Below are 16294 nucleotides of genomic sequence, written 5' to 3'. Positions count from 1 at the left end.
GAGGGCTTTTGATTCCTAACTCTTCTCACCTTGGGTTCCTAACTCTTCTCACCATGTCTGTCTGTCCAAGTTAGATTGTAAGCTCTTCCGAGCAGGGACTGTCTATAAAAGTAAAAAATGTACAGCGCTGCATAGACCTTTCAACGTTATATAAGTGATAAGTAGTAGTAGCAATGGGACTCCCTATAAGTCGATAGCAGCTGTGGCAATCAAAAAAGAGGTCTGCTGTTAAGGTAGTCCAGGATCAGTGGGATCCTGTAAAATCCTGCAAATCCTGCCCTTTTAGCAGAATTCCAATACTGTTAAATGAGAATCCTGGTTTTCTTTCTCTGTGTTCCTTCCTAATTTGGCTGACTCTACGCCAGTAAAATACACGTGTAAGTCCTGGAGACCAAATACTGTATATAGTTTCCGCAACATAAAGCAGCTAACAGATGTTTTTATAGCACAGTTGGAGAATTGTGAACAGTTCCAACCTAGATGCCACGTGTAACATCGTGTTTATGCTGGAGTTTATTCCAATCAAAGGGCATCTTTACCCTCCCCCGCATCGCAGCCTTTGAATCACCCCCCCAGAAATGTGATAGCCTATAACTCCACCCCATTTATTCGCATCACAAAAGGCTCCACCCCCAGCGCTGGAGCATAAAGCTCCGCCCATCTACTAGACAGAGACAGTCCGGGCTCTGTGGAATGCGTCGCTTTGGTCTGACGACATAAGTCTGCGCCCAGCAGGAAGTGGGGGGGTCAGTGTGTTGGAAACAAGACACTGTTCGTATTAGGATAAGGGGCCGATTAAACAATTGTTAAGCCCCAGATCTCGGTTCCTGCGTTACTTTCCCACCCATTCAGCCCTGGAAAAAGCAGGAGAAAGAGGGTCTGATTTCTAATTCTTAAAAGTAGAGAGGAAGATGCCTGATGGAGCTTCTAATCGGGTAGGAAACTGCCCCCACTTTTGTCCTCTCTATAGGAATAGTACTACAGATTAAGTCAGCGCTGTTTGACAAATTTATTTCTTAAATGTGGGTACTATATTTAGAAAAACTCTACTTTGAGAATATCTAAGTAACTGTTGTATTTTTTAATTATTTGTATTTCGCTGATTGTCCAGCCTAGAAATCGTTTGGATATGGCTGTACAGAAGAATAAAGTTTGATGTTATGTTGAGATACTATCATTCAGCACTGAATTTAATAGGACCCTGAGGGACTCCACTAGTCACCTTTCCTTCCTTCGAGCGACTTCCATTAACCACCACCCTCTGGCGTCTGTCCGACAGCCAGTTTCTGACCCAGTTCACCACTTTGGGTCCTATCTTCAGCCCTTCAAGTTTGTTCAAGAGCCTCCTATGAGGAACCTTATCAAAGGCTTTGCTGAAATCTAGGTAAATTACATCTAGTATATGTCCTTGATCCAGTTCTCCAGTCACCCAATCAAAAAATTCAATCGGGTTCATTTGGCACGATTTATCTTTTGCCTCGGATCCTGTAACCCATTAGATTCAAGGAAATACACTATCCTTAATTTCAACAACACTTCCATTATTTTTCCCAACAACTGAAGTGAGCTTACCAGCCTGTAGTTTCCCACTTCATCTCTATTACCACTTTTGTGAATAGGGACCACATCCGCTCTCCTCCAATCCCCAGAAACCACTCCCATCTCCAGAGATTTGTTGAGCAAGTCTGTAATAGGACCCGCCAGAACCTCTCTGAGCTTCGTCAGTATCCTGGGATGGATCCCGTCCGGTCCCATCACTTTGTCCACCTTCAGTTGTTCAAGTTGCTCATAAACACTCTCCTCGGTGAATAGTGCAGCATCTACTCCATTTTCTCGCATCCTTCTCCAGGATTTTCTTCCATGAACACAGAACAGAAGTATTTGTTTAGCACGTTTGCTTTTTCCTCATCACTCTCCACATATTGGTTCCCAGCAATTCTATTTTTCATTTTCCTCCTTTCACTAATATATCTGAAAAATTTTTTTTTAATGTAACTATGAATCACATGTCTAAGAACATAAGTACAGTACAGGCTTACTGGGTCAGACCAATGGTCCATTAAGACCAGTAGTTCTTTCTCACGGTGGCCAATCCATGTCCCTAGTACCTGATCAAAACCTAAGGAGTAGCAATATTCCATGCTACTGATTCAGGTCAAGCAGTGGCTTTCCCCATGTCTTTCTCAATAACAGATTATGGTCTATTCCTCCAGGAAATTGTCCAAACCTTTCTTAAAACCAGCTACGGTATCCACTCTTACCACACCTCTGGCAACGTGTTCCAGAGCTTAACTATTTTCTGAGTGAAAAATGTCCTATTGGTTTTAAAAGTATTTCCCTGTAACTTCATCGAGAGTCTCCTAGTCTTTGTCATTTTTGACGGAGTGAAAAAAAGATCCACTTGTACCCGTTCTAGTCCACTCAGGATTTTGCAGACTTCAATCATATCTCCCCTCAGCCGTCTCTTTTCCAAGCTGAAGAACCCTAACCTTTTTAGTGTTTCCTCATACGAGAGGAGTTCCATCCCCTTTATCATCTTGGTCGCTCTTCTATGAACCTTTTCTAGCGCCATATATCTTTCTTGAGATAAGGAGACCAGAATTGAATGCAGCACTCCAGATGAGGTTGCACCATGGAGCGATACAGGGGCATTATAACATTCTTGGTGTTGTTAACCATCCCTTTTTTAATAATTCCTAGCATTTGTTTGCTTTTTGGCCGCTGCCTCACATTGGGCGGAAGGTTTCATTGTATTGTTTGCGACGATACCCAGATCCTTTTCTGGGGCGCTAACCCCCAAGGTGGACCCTAGCATCTGGTAACTGATTCGGGTTATTCGCCCAATATGCATCACTTTGCATTTGTCGACCTCTAGAAAATACTTTCTCTACTTCAGTTTTGAGAGGTGTTCTGAAATATAATCTTGCTTTGGAACTGTATATTATGTGAGTGTGAATTATATCCACCCAGAAAGCTCTGCCAGCTCCATTGATGAATGTGAGAGAGAAGGTGTTGAGTGTGGAATGACTTGTATTTCAGATACCAGTAACTTTTGAGGACATCATCATCTATTTCTCCCAGGAAGAATGGGAGTATTTAGAAGAATGGCAGAAGGAGCTTTACAAGGATGTGATAAAGGAGAATTATGAGACCTTGATCTTACTGGGTAAGAGAACACCGTATTTTATAATGAGATTTTTCTAGTGTGTTTTGATAAAAAGAAATGTAGGGAAGTGCTGCTGCTGTGGTGTGCTAGGAATCTGTAGTCATAAGCTTGGGTAAAATTCTCAGCCACGATCTTTTTTTTTTTTAATAAGTTTTTATTAAGTTTTTAGAAATACATGCAACACAACAGCAGCAAACAACAAGAACATAGCAGAAACAGTCAGGTCTTCCGCGTTAGTCCTTCACGAAGATCCACAGAAACCAAATCCCTCATCAAAGGACCCCCCCCCCCCCCAAACTCAGCCACGATCTTAATAGGGCCAGAATGTTTTTTTAAATTTATTATTTAAAACTTTTAGATACCGTTTACAGAAAAACTAAACTGTTTACATCAGTAAAAACATACATAAAATAAAAGACAAATCAGGTCATAAAATCTATGTAATTTAAACAATTTCTTCTATTTAAGTGTCAGCTAATAAAGCGCAAGAAGACAATTGCAAATGTGATTAAACAAATTCTTTTCTTCAAATGCCAGCTAATAAATCGCAAAAGTGCAGTAACAAACAACTGAGTTTTTAACTGTTCATTAAACTGAAACCGGTTTACACACAGTCTCAATTGGCCCGGCAGAGCATTCCACATTTTAACACCAGCAATACAGAAAGTCATTGTTCTAGTGTAAGGGTAGGCAATTCCGGTCCTCGAGAGCCATGTCTGCCCTAGAGTTCCGGCGTGACGCGCTGACCGCCCCAGACCCTACATTGCAGCCACCTCATTGCACAGAATTTAAGGACGCAATAAACGGGAAAGCTTCTGCAGTACAACAGAACAAGCTTTATTAGTATTCAGCTTGTAACAATAGGAAATTAGAAAGACAACCCAAAGGTTGTATTGATCCGGCAAGTAGTTATTTTTGAGTTAAAAGGGGAATTTTTAAAAAACCTGCAATTAATCCAGGTTATATTCGCAGTAGATTTTTTTTTGATGGCTTATTCCAATCTAAGTGTCATTCTCACTCCAATAATATAGGGCTGCATTTTAATTTTTTAATTGCACAGTTAAAGGAGGGCCATAGTCTATGGAGGGGGGGAGGCACAGAAGGAGCCACACATTTCTTCTTCCTCCTCACCACATTAGGTATCATACCTTTGCTGATAGGGATGCTGAATCTCTGCCAGTCAAAGAAACTCATTCCCAAAGCTACCTCCTTCCTACTTGTGCTTCCTCAAGTTTGAAGAATTCAGGAAGGTTCCCCCAGCCAGGGCACTCCCTGAACATGCGTATTCATGCTTGGATAGTGCAAGTGTTGGTGGCTGGAAGCATGCCGCTGACTTCTCTGCTCCTGAGGCAGGGGAAAACACAGGCAGCCAATTTGTTTAGCTGGTGGGACTTTAGTGACCTTCCCTTCAGCCACTGAACATGTACTGCAGCTTTGGAAGGGGCCTGAGCCAGGCGGAGTGCCAGTACACTTCTCCCTCTGTTTCAGCAATTGCAGATTTGATTATTTGTTGTTTTTAGCTTGCTGGGTCCTCCCCCCCCCCAAATTACATCAGCTTGCATAGAGAAATCGCTGATTCCAAGCGTTTACAGAGAAAATCTCTGATTCCCAGCACTTTCGTCACCGTGTTTTGCCTCTCCTTGAGGAACAGGCCAGGTCTCCCACCATATTATTTGCGGTTTTACCATATTCACGATGGTTTTTAACAGAAAACAGTGAATAACATATGAAAAAGTTATTTGCATGTCTGTTAATCCCCTATCGCAGCGAATACGGAGGGAGAAGTGTATCTCTTTCATTCTCTCTTGTCCTCACTCCTCCATCCCCCAGGTCCAATTCTCTCTCTGCCTCTCTCTCTTCCCCCTCCTTTTATTTGCAAAGGGATATAGAAAATATTTTGGTTAGCTGACATCGATCTGAACATGTTCAAAGTGTTTCCTCTGCCCTATTCCAGATGTTCTCGATGTCATGAAGGAGACTGACATGTTGTATGAGGCTTGCACATATTGAAATGAAGCTGATGGTATTGCAGCCTACTGAGCATATTGAAATAAAAAAAGCTGTGAAGAGGGGTTAAATTATTTTTCTGATAAATACAGGGTCACAAAATGTTTCCATCTTTGCCTGAGAGTTTGAATTTTTGTTCACAGAAGTTGATGAATATCTTTCTGCTGGAAAGTGTCTCTAAATTTTTGATTTGGGGGAATCATATACCAAGTGATTATGGCAAACCGAATGTGTTGTTTTTCCCCCACAGGAATGTATTCTCCGACTGATACCCCTGATATTATATCTCGCATTGAACGAGGTGAAGAGCCTTATATTAGGGATGAAACTGGATCAGAGGAAAGAGAGACTGGGAAAAGCATTTGCTCAGGTGAGTCCAGTAATAAGAGGGATTCGTTTAAAACTGCTGAAATGAAGGCTAAATCCATATTCAGTAATCTGGATTTAATCTTACATTTAGTTTTACTAATGTGAATTAGGTCCCAAGGCACCTGATCTATGTATATAATAGCAGAAGGATTTTGCTGGTCTGTGTGCACATCAGTATGGATGTATACTCTGAGGTGCTAAGACTCTTGAGAGGCCCCCGCACAGAGATGAAGGGTGTCTGGGTTAATTGTGGAGAAGACTACTTTGAAAAATTGTGAGCCATGGAATCAAGGGTGAAATAAGTGGATTAAAAACTGATTGGCGCGCATCCTTCCCCTCAATCTCAGGAGGCCATGGTAGCGGCGCAGAACGCATTGAACGCATTATTACATGAACGCACACAACATTACTTTCATTATTGGAAGTTTAAATTCTATAGGTTTGGGAATAGAGCGGGACGGCTTTTGGCTAATTTGACTAAACCTCACCGTCCTAATCGCCATATTTCCCGTATTTTGCTGCGCTCGGGGGAGGAGCTCACAACTACTCCTGCTATATCCGCTGGTTTTCTCAAACATTACACGGAGTTTTATGCCTCCAGGGAAGGGCAGGGGGGACCGAATGCGGAGGATTATTTAATGGATGCGGGGGTACCCCGCTTGACCTCACTGGATCGTAACTACTTAAATCGTCCTATACAGGGTAAAGAACTTCAGGGGGCGGTTAAGCAGCTTAAGGGAGGTACGTCACCAGGCCCCGATGGATTTACTCCTGAGTTCTATAAACTTCTTTTTCCTTCCCTCTGTGGTCCATTGGAGGCATATTATACGGCAGCTCTTGAGGGAGGGTCCTTCCCGCGGGGGGCTAACCAGGCAATCATCACCCTAATACCTAAACCGGGCAAACTTGATACGGACATTGAATCTTATAGACCTATATCACTAATTAATGTGGATATCAAAATATTGGACAAAATATTGGCTAATAGATTGGCCACCTTATTGCCCACTTTGATAGTACAGGAACAGGTGGGTTTTGTTCAACATCGCCACTCGGTGCTAAATGTTCGTAGACTACTCACTGCTCTACAGCGCTCAAGGGATATTGATCTTCCAGGCATACTGGTGGGGCTAGATGCAGCAAAGGCTTTCGATCAGGTAAATTGGGGATATTTATTCCAAGTGCTCACATACATGGGTTTTGAGGGGTGGTTCCTGGACATGATACACTTGCTTTACACCGATCCTACGGCCTGCATTTCGGTCAATGGTACTTACACACCTGTTTTTTCGATAGCGCGCGGGACGCGGCAGGGTAGCCCTCTTTCACCTCTCCTTTTCTTACTCTACTTAGACCCTCTCCTGCGCACTATAATGCGAGATGATATTATCCAGGGTCTACCAGAGGGTAACTCCCAACTGAGAGTTTTAGCTTATGCTGATGATCTCTTGTTAACTTTGGGATCTCCCGAACTTTCTCTTACTAGAGCTTTAGAGTTGCTGGATGAGTTTAATATGTACTCGGGTTTGGTACTAAACAAATCAAAGTCTTCAGTCTTGCCCTTGACCCCGGAAGTGCAGACACAGTGGAGGGGACCTTTTCTTCTATCATGGGCACCGGGTCATCTTACTTATTTGGGTGTGGTTGTCTCTCCTGATCCTTCCCAACTTTATGCTCTCAATGTGGACCCTCTAGTTCTTTCCACAACTCAAAAATTGGAGAATTGGAGGAGTTACCCGCTTTCTTTAATGGGTAGAATAGCGTTGTATAATATGATAATTGTGCCCCAGTGGCTCTATGTGTTTCAAATGATACCTGTATTATTCTCCGCACGTCATGATAACATTCTGGGGAAATGTTTGCAGAAGTTCCTGTGGGGTGGGAGGAGGGCTCGTATGTCTTTGGCTCATCTGGCGCGCCCTAGGGATCGCGGAGGATTTGGTCTTCGGAGTCTTCGTTTATTATCCTGGGCGTGCCAGATGAGACATTTGAACGATTGGTACCGGGGGACTACACATTTTTCGGCTTCCACACAGGAATTGTTGCTCTGTGCTCCATATCATTTCAGTTACCTGCTCCACACTTCTCAATTGCCAAGGAAGACCTCATCAGCACGAGACTTATTTCTACTGCCTCTGCGGCGTCTTTGGAAAGTACTTTGTAATCAGCTCAAGCTGACCTCTCAGGTTACTCCTTACTTACCATTGCGGGGTAATGGTGACTTTACAGCGGGTATGGACCCAGTTTCTTCTCAAGTGTGGACATTGCCTACTAATCAATATATTTTTCAATTGGTGCACTCCACTGGCGCCTTGAAATCCTTTGAAGAACTTCAGCGAGACCATGGCTGGAGGCCTACTGATTGGTTCTCTTACCTTCAACTTTCCTCTTACATTGCCTCCTTGCCACGGGACTCTATAGCGGACCGTTGTATGGAACTTCTATCTGAAGCGCTGAGCTTATCTGCTCAGGTACCGATTCCTTTGCGATTTCATCATCGTCATCTACAGGAATGTCTGGGCGAGCCTTCCTATGACTCTTATGCTTTAAAATGGTCACATGATCTTTCCTGTGAGATAACAGCTACTATGATCCGCAGGGGGGTCTTTCGAACGGCTCGAGTTTCGCACAGTGTCACTCTGTTTGAAATGAATTATAAATTTTTACATCGTTTGTATAGATCTACTTCATATCAATATCGTGCGAAGATGTGCTTGTCTGATGGTTGCCTTAAATGTTCTCATTCTCCGTCCACTTTGGGACATCAGTTCTGGATGTGTCCTCGGATTCAAGCTTTTTGGCAACAGCTGTGTGTGCATATTCAACACATGTGGAATTACAACTTCTCCTTAGATCAACAGATGCTGTTTACCCTTGACTCTGTGCCTCTGTCAGCTCCAAAGGGGTTTAGAAGCTTTCTTGCCCGCTCTATACTATTGGGGAAGAAGACTATTCTACTTAATTGGATTTCGTCTGCATCTCCGACGCTTTCGCGCTGGCGGACATTGATGATACAGCACGCCTCCATGGAGCGCCTTTGTTTTGCTAGTCTGGACTCTGCACAGGGCAGATTGTTCTGTCATTGTTGGGCTCCCTTCTGGGATACTTTAACATCTAGAGCTCGAAGTCATTTGTTAAATGTTTGACTATAGAATTTGGATTGTACTAGAGTGGACCTTTGTTCTGATTTGTTTGTTTGTTTGGGTTATGGGAGGGGGGTGGGAGTGGGTGGGATGGGGGGGAGGGCTCAAGATTGTGTTGGTGAATTTGAGCAGAATTTTGGTATTCATGACATTTGTTGTACACCATGTGCACTTGAGTGCTTGGTTCTTTTCTTATTGAAAATTTAATAAAACATACTTTTCAAAAAAAAAACTGATTGGCGGATAGGAAACAGAGAGTAGGGGTAAATGGACAATACTCAGACTGGAAAAGCGTCACGAGTGGAGTGCCGCAGGGTTTGTTGCTTGGACCCGTGCTCTTCAACATATTTATAAACGACCTGGAAATTGGTACGATGAGCGAGGTGATTAAATTTGCAGACGATACAAGTTATTCAGAGTAGTTGAGGATGCAGAAGGATTGCAGAGACCTGCAATGTGACATAAACATGCTTGAGAAATGGACAGCGACATGGCAAATGAGGTTTAACGTGGATAAGTGTAAGGTGTTGCATGTCGGTAAGAAAAATCTTATACACGAATACAGAATGTCCGGTGCAGTATTTGGAGAGACCTCCCCAGGAAAGAGACTTGGGAGTTCTGGTCAACAAGACAATGAAGCCATCTGCGCAATACTTGGCAGCGGCGAAAGGGGCGAACAGAATGCTAGGAATGATTTAGAAGGGGATCATGAACAGATCGGAGAAGGTTATCATGCCGCTGTACCGGGCCCTGGTACGTCCCCACCTGGAAACTGCGTCCAGCACTGGTCACCGTACATGAAGAAAAGCACGGTACTACTCGAAAGGGTCCAGAGAAGAGTGACTAAAATGGTAAAGGGACTGGAGGAGTTGCCGTACAGTGAAAGATTGGAGGAACTGGGCTTCTTCTCCCTTGAAAAGATGAGACTGAGAGGGGACATGATAGAATTTGTATATATGTTTCATTTTATATGGGAGTAGTTTCTAAGCTTCTTTAAAGCCTGTATTGGCGGTGAACTTTACTGTTGAGTTGATTATTGAGCAGAATAGTTTGTTTAAGCCTTTACTTCACATGTATTGGGTGTCTCTTAGTACTTGGGCACTAACTGTAGGTGGAGCTAGAGAACCCAGTGAAGTACAGCAGAGGCAGAGCAAAAAATCTGGAGTGGATTCCTTCTGCAGCAGCACACGGCTATGGAGAAATAACTATCTATCTAGAATGTCTCACCTATCTACTGGAAAAAGCTTACCAGGGTAAGTACATAATCTCTTTTTCTTGTCAATCCACGCTCTGTCCCTGGAACCTGCCCTGTGAGCTGCTGATTTGCCAATTGTCTGCCTTAATAAGTACTGGTAAGCTAGATGTATGGTTTCTTGACCAGCCTTTTCTAAGAGTACCATCCGAATCTGTTAAGCACTTTGTTTTGGGGGTCCCTAGTTGGTGCAGGCTGTGTCTCCTTATAGCACATTTTCTTTCAGGTTTATACTGCTAAATAACCTGTTTCAGTTGTTTATGGTTGTTATGACTTTTCATGTTATGACATATTAGACTTGTTTGTCGGGGAGTGTCCCTGTCCCTCTCCCTTTTGTCTATGTCCTCTACAGGTGTGACTGTCTGCTTTTGCACAAACTGGATTCCTGAAGGCATAGAACTGCCTCGGGTCACCAAAGCTCAGCTGGAAGTATTGAATGTGCTCACTGAAGTGCAAGAGATTCTGCAAGCAGTTGGTCTTCTTAAATTGGCTAAGTCCCGACAGACTAGGCCTTGAGTTTAAAAAAAACAAAACCATTTATGACATCAAATTGGTCCTGCTTTGGTAGTTGTGTGCTGAGTTTCAGGAGGGGGAGGGGACATATTTTTTTTTTCCCCAGAACAAAATCACACCCATGTAGAGGTCCTTACTAAACCAGGAAGGGAGATAAATCCTTCTTCAGGTATATCAGTGATAGAAGAAAAAACTCAAGCGGGATTGTACGTCTTAGGAATCCAGACGGAGACTATGTGGAAAAGGATTCGGAAAAAGCCCAACTATTAAATGAATACTTCTGCTCAGTCTTCACCCGAGAAGAGCCAGGGCTCGGCCCTCAGCTACAGACAAGGGTTGGCTCAGTTGACCCTTTTAGTAACTTTGAGTTTACGCCCAGCAGTGTCTACAGTGAGCTGTCAAAGCTCAAGGTTAACAAAGCAATGGGGCTGGACAACCTGCACCCCAGGGTGCTAAGGTAGCTGAGTGATGTCTTGGCGGAGCCACTGTCCGCGCTCTTCAACCTCTCCCTTAGTACAGGCAGTGTCCCGTTGGACTGGAGGACGGCTAACGTCATTCCACTCCACAAGAAAGGCTCAAAGATGGAGACAGCAAACTACAGACCAGTGAGTCTAACATCGATAGTGAGCAAACTAATGGAAACTCTAATCAAACACCAATTGGATAAGATCCTGGATGAGGAGAATCTAAGGGATCCCCGACAACATGGATTTACTAAAGGGAGATCATGCCAATCCAACCTGATCAGCTTCTTTGATTGGGTGACGGGGAAGCTGGATATTGGGGAGTCCCTGGACATCATGTACCTGGACTTTAGCAAAGCATTCGATAGCGTACCACACCGCAGGTTGCTGAGCAAGATGAGTTCTATAGGATTAGGCGACACATTGACGCAATTGGTTGGGAACTGGCTTGGAGGTAGGCTTCAAAGGGTGGTGGTGAATGGCACCCCCCTCCGAAATGAAGGAGGTGATCAGTGGAGTGCCTCAGGGCTCAGTCTTGGGCCCAATCCTATTCAACATCTTTATAAGAGACTTGGCAGAAGGGCTTCGAGGTAAAATAACATTATTTGCCGATGACGCCAAACTAAGTAATGTAGTGGGCAAATGCACAACAGACGAAGATTCAATGCCCGACAACATGATGCACGACCTACTCCTACTGGAGCGATGGTCTAGGACATGGCAACTCAACTTCAATGCCAAAAAATGCAAAGTTATGCACCTAGGCAGCCAAAATCCATGCAAGTCTTATACCCTTAATGGCGAGATCCTAGCAAAAACGGTAGCAGAACGAGACTTGGGGGTAATCGTCAGTGAGGACATGAAGTCTGCCAATCAAGTGGAACAGGCTTCGTCCAAGGCAAGACAAATCATGGGCTGCATACGAAGGGATTTCGTCAGTCGTAAAGCGGAAGTCATTATGCCATTGTATAGATCCATGGTGAGGCCCCACCTGGAATACTGTGTGCAATTCTGGAGGCCGCATTATCGCAAAGATGTGCTGAGACTGGAGTCGGTGCAGAGAATGGCCACCCGGATGGTCTTGGGACTCAAGGATCTTCCATACGAAGAACGGCTTGACAAATTACAGCTATACTCGCTCGAGGAGCGCAGAGAGAGGGGAGACATGATCGAGACATTCAAGTATCTTATGGGCCGCATCGAGGCGGAGGAAGATATCTTCTTTTTCAAGGGTCCCACGACAACAAGGGGGCATCCGTGGAAAATCAGGGGCGGGAAACTACGAGGTGACACCAGGAAATTCTTTTTCACTGAAACAGTGGTTGATCGCTGGAATAGTCTTCCACTACAGGTGATTGAGGCCAGCAGCGTGCCTGATTTTAAGGCCAAATGGGATCGGCACGTGGGATCTATTCACAGGGCAAAGGTAGGGGAGGGACATTAGGGTGGGCAGACTAGATGGGCCGTGGCCCTTATCTGCCGTCTATTTCTATGTTTCTATGAACTGGTGAGGCCATATAGGCTCATATCACTACTTAATCAAGATATGATGCTGTGTGCAATTCTGGCATGGTGCTTGAGCTTTGAAAATAGCTCTTCAGAATCACCAGAGCATAGGTTCTTGAGGTACAATTACTTTTTAAATTTTGCATGCAATGGACCTACCTACTCGCGCAAGGAGTTTAGTGTTAAATCATGCCAATTTGTGACTCTAGATTAAATTCTGCGCATTCATTGCTTTATATACCTCATTTCTGTTTGCTTGGAAGGGGGAGGAGTTCTCCCAAGGCCTTGGGAGGGCAATCGTAAGGTTTTGGCAAAGATGGTTAAGAATTTAGGGGGGGGAGGCAGGGGGTTCATAGATTGTTCTATCATTCTTTTATTACAAAAGGGATGATAAGAAATATGGATGGTATATTTTGTAGTGTTACTGCATTTTCCATGTAATGCAATTGTTCCATATTACTATATCTGTTTAGTGTTATCCTCAATAAAAACTGCTTCAACGTAAATTTGCATGCAAGAAAAGCGTGATACTGTTGTGGGTGTAACGTTATGAAAAGATACCCACAATCCTTTTCTACTGTGCGGCCTTAGACCATAAACGCAAGAAAACCAAATGTTATTGTATTACTGAGCTTGTTCAATGGTCTTTCTACTACTACCAATATTCTCTTTTTTTTAAATAGGGAACAGTGATCCCAGAAATAATGATAATACAGGGATACCACACTGGGAACTAGGTGAGAATCCAGACGGGAAGAATATCTTATCAGAAAGAGACAGAGAGAAGCCATTTTCCTGGAGAACAAAGTGTAAACATCAGTGTGGCTCAGAAAAGCAACAAAGAAATTCAACCGGAGACTCTGGACTGTGTGAACAAAATGCCACTAATGCCACACATATAGGGGAAGAGAAGAGAAACCAGACAGGAGAACAAAGATGTTTATTTGATGTGTGTGACGTATTCCTCAGGGATTCAGTAATACTGAAATTACGGAATGGATCTGGCATTAAAGAGAGACCATCTACAGGTAAAGACTGGGGCGAATCCTTCAGTCAGAATATGGAGTCCATACCCATAACTCACCCAGATGGAAATCAGAAAATATACACAGGAGAAAGGCATTTGCCATGTGCTGAGTATGGGGAAGGATTTAGTACGAATGAAGAACTAATACAATTCCAGAAAGTTCATAAAGATACAAGAATGTGTACAAGTGCAGAATATGGGAAAAGCTTTACTACTCTAGCCAACCTCAAGAAAAATCTGAGTATACACAATGATCAGAAACCATTTTTGTGTCCTGGTAGCAGCGACGGCTTCAGCCTGCAAGAAAATTTCCCAAGCAGTGGAAAATCCCACCAAGAAGAGAAACCAATTTCAACCAGTGAATGTAAGAAAAGCTTCTGTCATAGGAAATCATTCACAAAACCTCAAAAAAGTCAAAATGGTGAGAGAACATTTAGTTTTAGTAAATATGAATTACCCTTAAGTAAGATGGAAGACTTACAAAAATACCAGAAAGGAAATGCTCAGTGTGGTACTAAATTCAGCTCCAAAGCAAATCTGACAATTAACAACGGAGCCCACACAGGTTCAAACCCATTTACATGCACTGAATGTGGTAAAAGCTTCAGTCGGAAGGCAAATCTCAAAGTCCACCACAGAATCCACACAGGCATGAAAGTATTTACATGTATTGAGTGTAGTAAAACCTTTACCCAGAAGTCAAATCTCACAAAGCACCAGAGAATCCACACAGGAGACAAACCATTTACATGTTCTGAATGTGGTAAAAGGTTTATTGAGAAATCATATCTCACAAGCCACCAGACAATCCACACAAGAGTCAATCCATTTACATGTACTATGTGTGGTAAAAGCTATTTGTGGAGTTCAAGCCTCAAAGGACATCAGAGAAATCACTCCAGAATGAAATTATTTGAATGTACTGAATGTGGTAAACGCTTCAGTCTGAAGAAAACTCTCAAAATCCACCAAAGAATCCACACAGGTGTGAAACCATTTATATGCACTGAATGTGGTAAAAGCTTTACTGAGAATTCAAAGCTTACAATCCACCAGCAAATCCATACAGGAGTCGAACAATTTACATATCCTGAATGTGGTAAAAGCTTTACAGAGAAGACAAAGCTTACAATCCACCAGAAAATCCACACAGGAGTGAAACCATTTACATGTCCTGAATGTGGTAAAAGCTTTATTAGGAAGACAAAGCTTACAATCCACCAGAAAATCCACATAGGTGTCAAACCATTTACATGTCTTGAATGTGGTAAAAGCTTTATTGAGAAGTCAAACCTTACATACCACCAGAGACTCCACACTGGAGTCAAACCCTTTACATGCATTGAATGTGATAAAAGCTTCACTCAGAAGATACACCTTATAAACCACCAGAGAATTCACCTAGGAATCAAACCATTTACATGTAATGAATGTGGTAAAAGCTTTACTCAGAGTATACACCTTACAAACCACCAGAGAATCCACACAGGAGTCAAACCATATACGTGTACAGAGTGTGATAAAAGCTTCAGAGTGAAGTCACATCTCAGAACCCACCAGAGAATCCACACAGGAGTCAAGCCATATACGTGTACTGAATGTAGTAAAAGCTTTACTCGGAAGGCACAGCTTACAAACCATCAGAGAATCCATACAGGAATTAAGCCATTTATATGTACTGAATGCGGTATAAGCTTTACTCAGAAGAGACAGCTTACAAATCACCAGGGAATACATAGAGGAATCAAACCATTTACATGTACTGATTGTAATATATGCTTTAGCAACAAAGGAACTCTCAAAACCCACCAGAAAATCCATACAGGAGTCAAATAATTTACTTGTACCGAGTGTGGTAAAAACTTCCTGTGGAGTTCTAGCTTCAGAAGTCATCAGAGAATTCATTCCAAAGTGAAGCAGTTTGAAAATACAGAATGTGGTAAAGGCTCAATCGGATGGGAACTCACAAAATTCACCAAAGAAGCCACACAAGAGTGAAACCATCTATATGTAGTGAATGTGGTAAAAGCTTTACTGGCAAGGCAAAGCTTAGAAACCATCAGAGAATCCACATGAGTCAAACCATTTACATGTACTGAGTACGATAACTGTCTCAGTGAGGTCTTATAATCCAGTAGAGAATCTATAGAGGACTCAAACCTTTTACATGTGCTGAATATGGTCAAAGCTTTACTCAGAAGACACACCTTACAAACTGCTTGAGAAGTCACACAGTAGTCAAACCATTTACATATACTGAGTGTGATAAAAACTTCTGTTTGAAGTCAAATCTCAGAAGCCACCAGATAATCCAAACACAGGAGTCAAATCATTTACATGTACTGAGTGTGATAAGAGCTTTCAGTGGAGTTTAGGCCTCAGAAAATATCAGAGAATTCACTTCAAAGTGAAACAATTTGAATATGCTAAATGTGATAAATGCTTCAGTTAGAAGGGGACTCTGAAAATTTACCAAAGAATAAAACCATTTACATGTTCTGGGTGTAGTAAAAGCTTCCAATTTCATACAGACATCAGGAAACAGCAGAAAATTCAGTCCAAAGTGATACCATTTGAATATACTGAATGAATGAAAACCTTATTTTACTGTCTGCCAGTGAATTCACACAGCAATGAAACCATATGCACATTAGGGTGGTCATAAAACTATGGTAAAAATTCAACCTTATGAGAACATGCCTCCACAAGTCTAAATATATTTTACCTCAGTGGTTTCCAACCCTGTCCTGGAGGACCACCAGGGTTTTCAGGATAGCCTTAATAAATATGCATGAGAGAGATTTGCATATAATGGAAGTGACAGCATGCAAACTTGCTCTATGTATA

General features: G+C 42.7%; 1 protein-coding gene across 1 annotated transcript; it reads left to right on the top strand.

Moving 5' to 3' along the window:
• The first annotated feature begins 677 nt into the window (after positions 1 to 677).
• Positions 678 to 16253, top strand: LOC117354496 (oocyte zinc finger protein XlCOF6-like). Its single transcript, XM_033932138.1, has 4 exons — positions 678 to 935; positions 3040 to 3166; positions 5424 to 5543; positions 13104 to 16253. Exons 1-4 carry the CDS (start codon positions 912 to 914, stop codon positions 15281 to 15283), a joined length of 2451 nt encoding a protein of 816 aa, XP_033788029.1. The 5' UTR covers positions 678 to 911; the 3' UTR covers positions 15284 to 16253.
• The last annotated feature ends 41 nt before the right edge of the window (positions 16254 to 16294 follow it).

The sequence above is a fragment of the Geotrypetes seraphini genome, chromosome 2, assembly GCF_902459505.1.
Source record: "Geotrypetes seraphini chromosome 2, aGeoSer1.1, whole genome shotgun sequence".
Classification (NCBI taxonomy): domain Eukaryota; kingdom Metazoa; phylum Chordata; class Amphibia; order Gymnophiona; family Dermophiidae; genus Geotrypetes; species Geotrypetes seraphini.
This window is presented reverse-complemented; position numbering and strand designations above follow the sequence as displayed.

Coding starts and splice junctions, on each gene's coding strand:
- LOC117354496 (XM_033932138.1), top strand. CDS start 912: ATGCCTGATGGAGCTTCTAATCGG. Junction 936..3,039: donor CTGATGGAGCTTCTAATCGG/GTAGGAAACTGC, acceptor CTTGTATTTCAG/ATACCAGTAACTTTTGAGGA. Junction 5,544..13,103: donor TGGGAAAAGCATTTGCTCAG/GTGAGTCCAGTA, acceptor TTTTTTAAATAG/GGAACAGTGATCCCAGAAAT.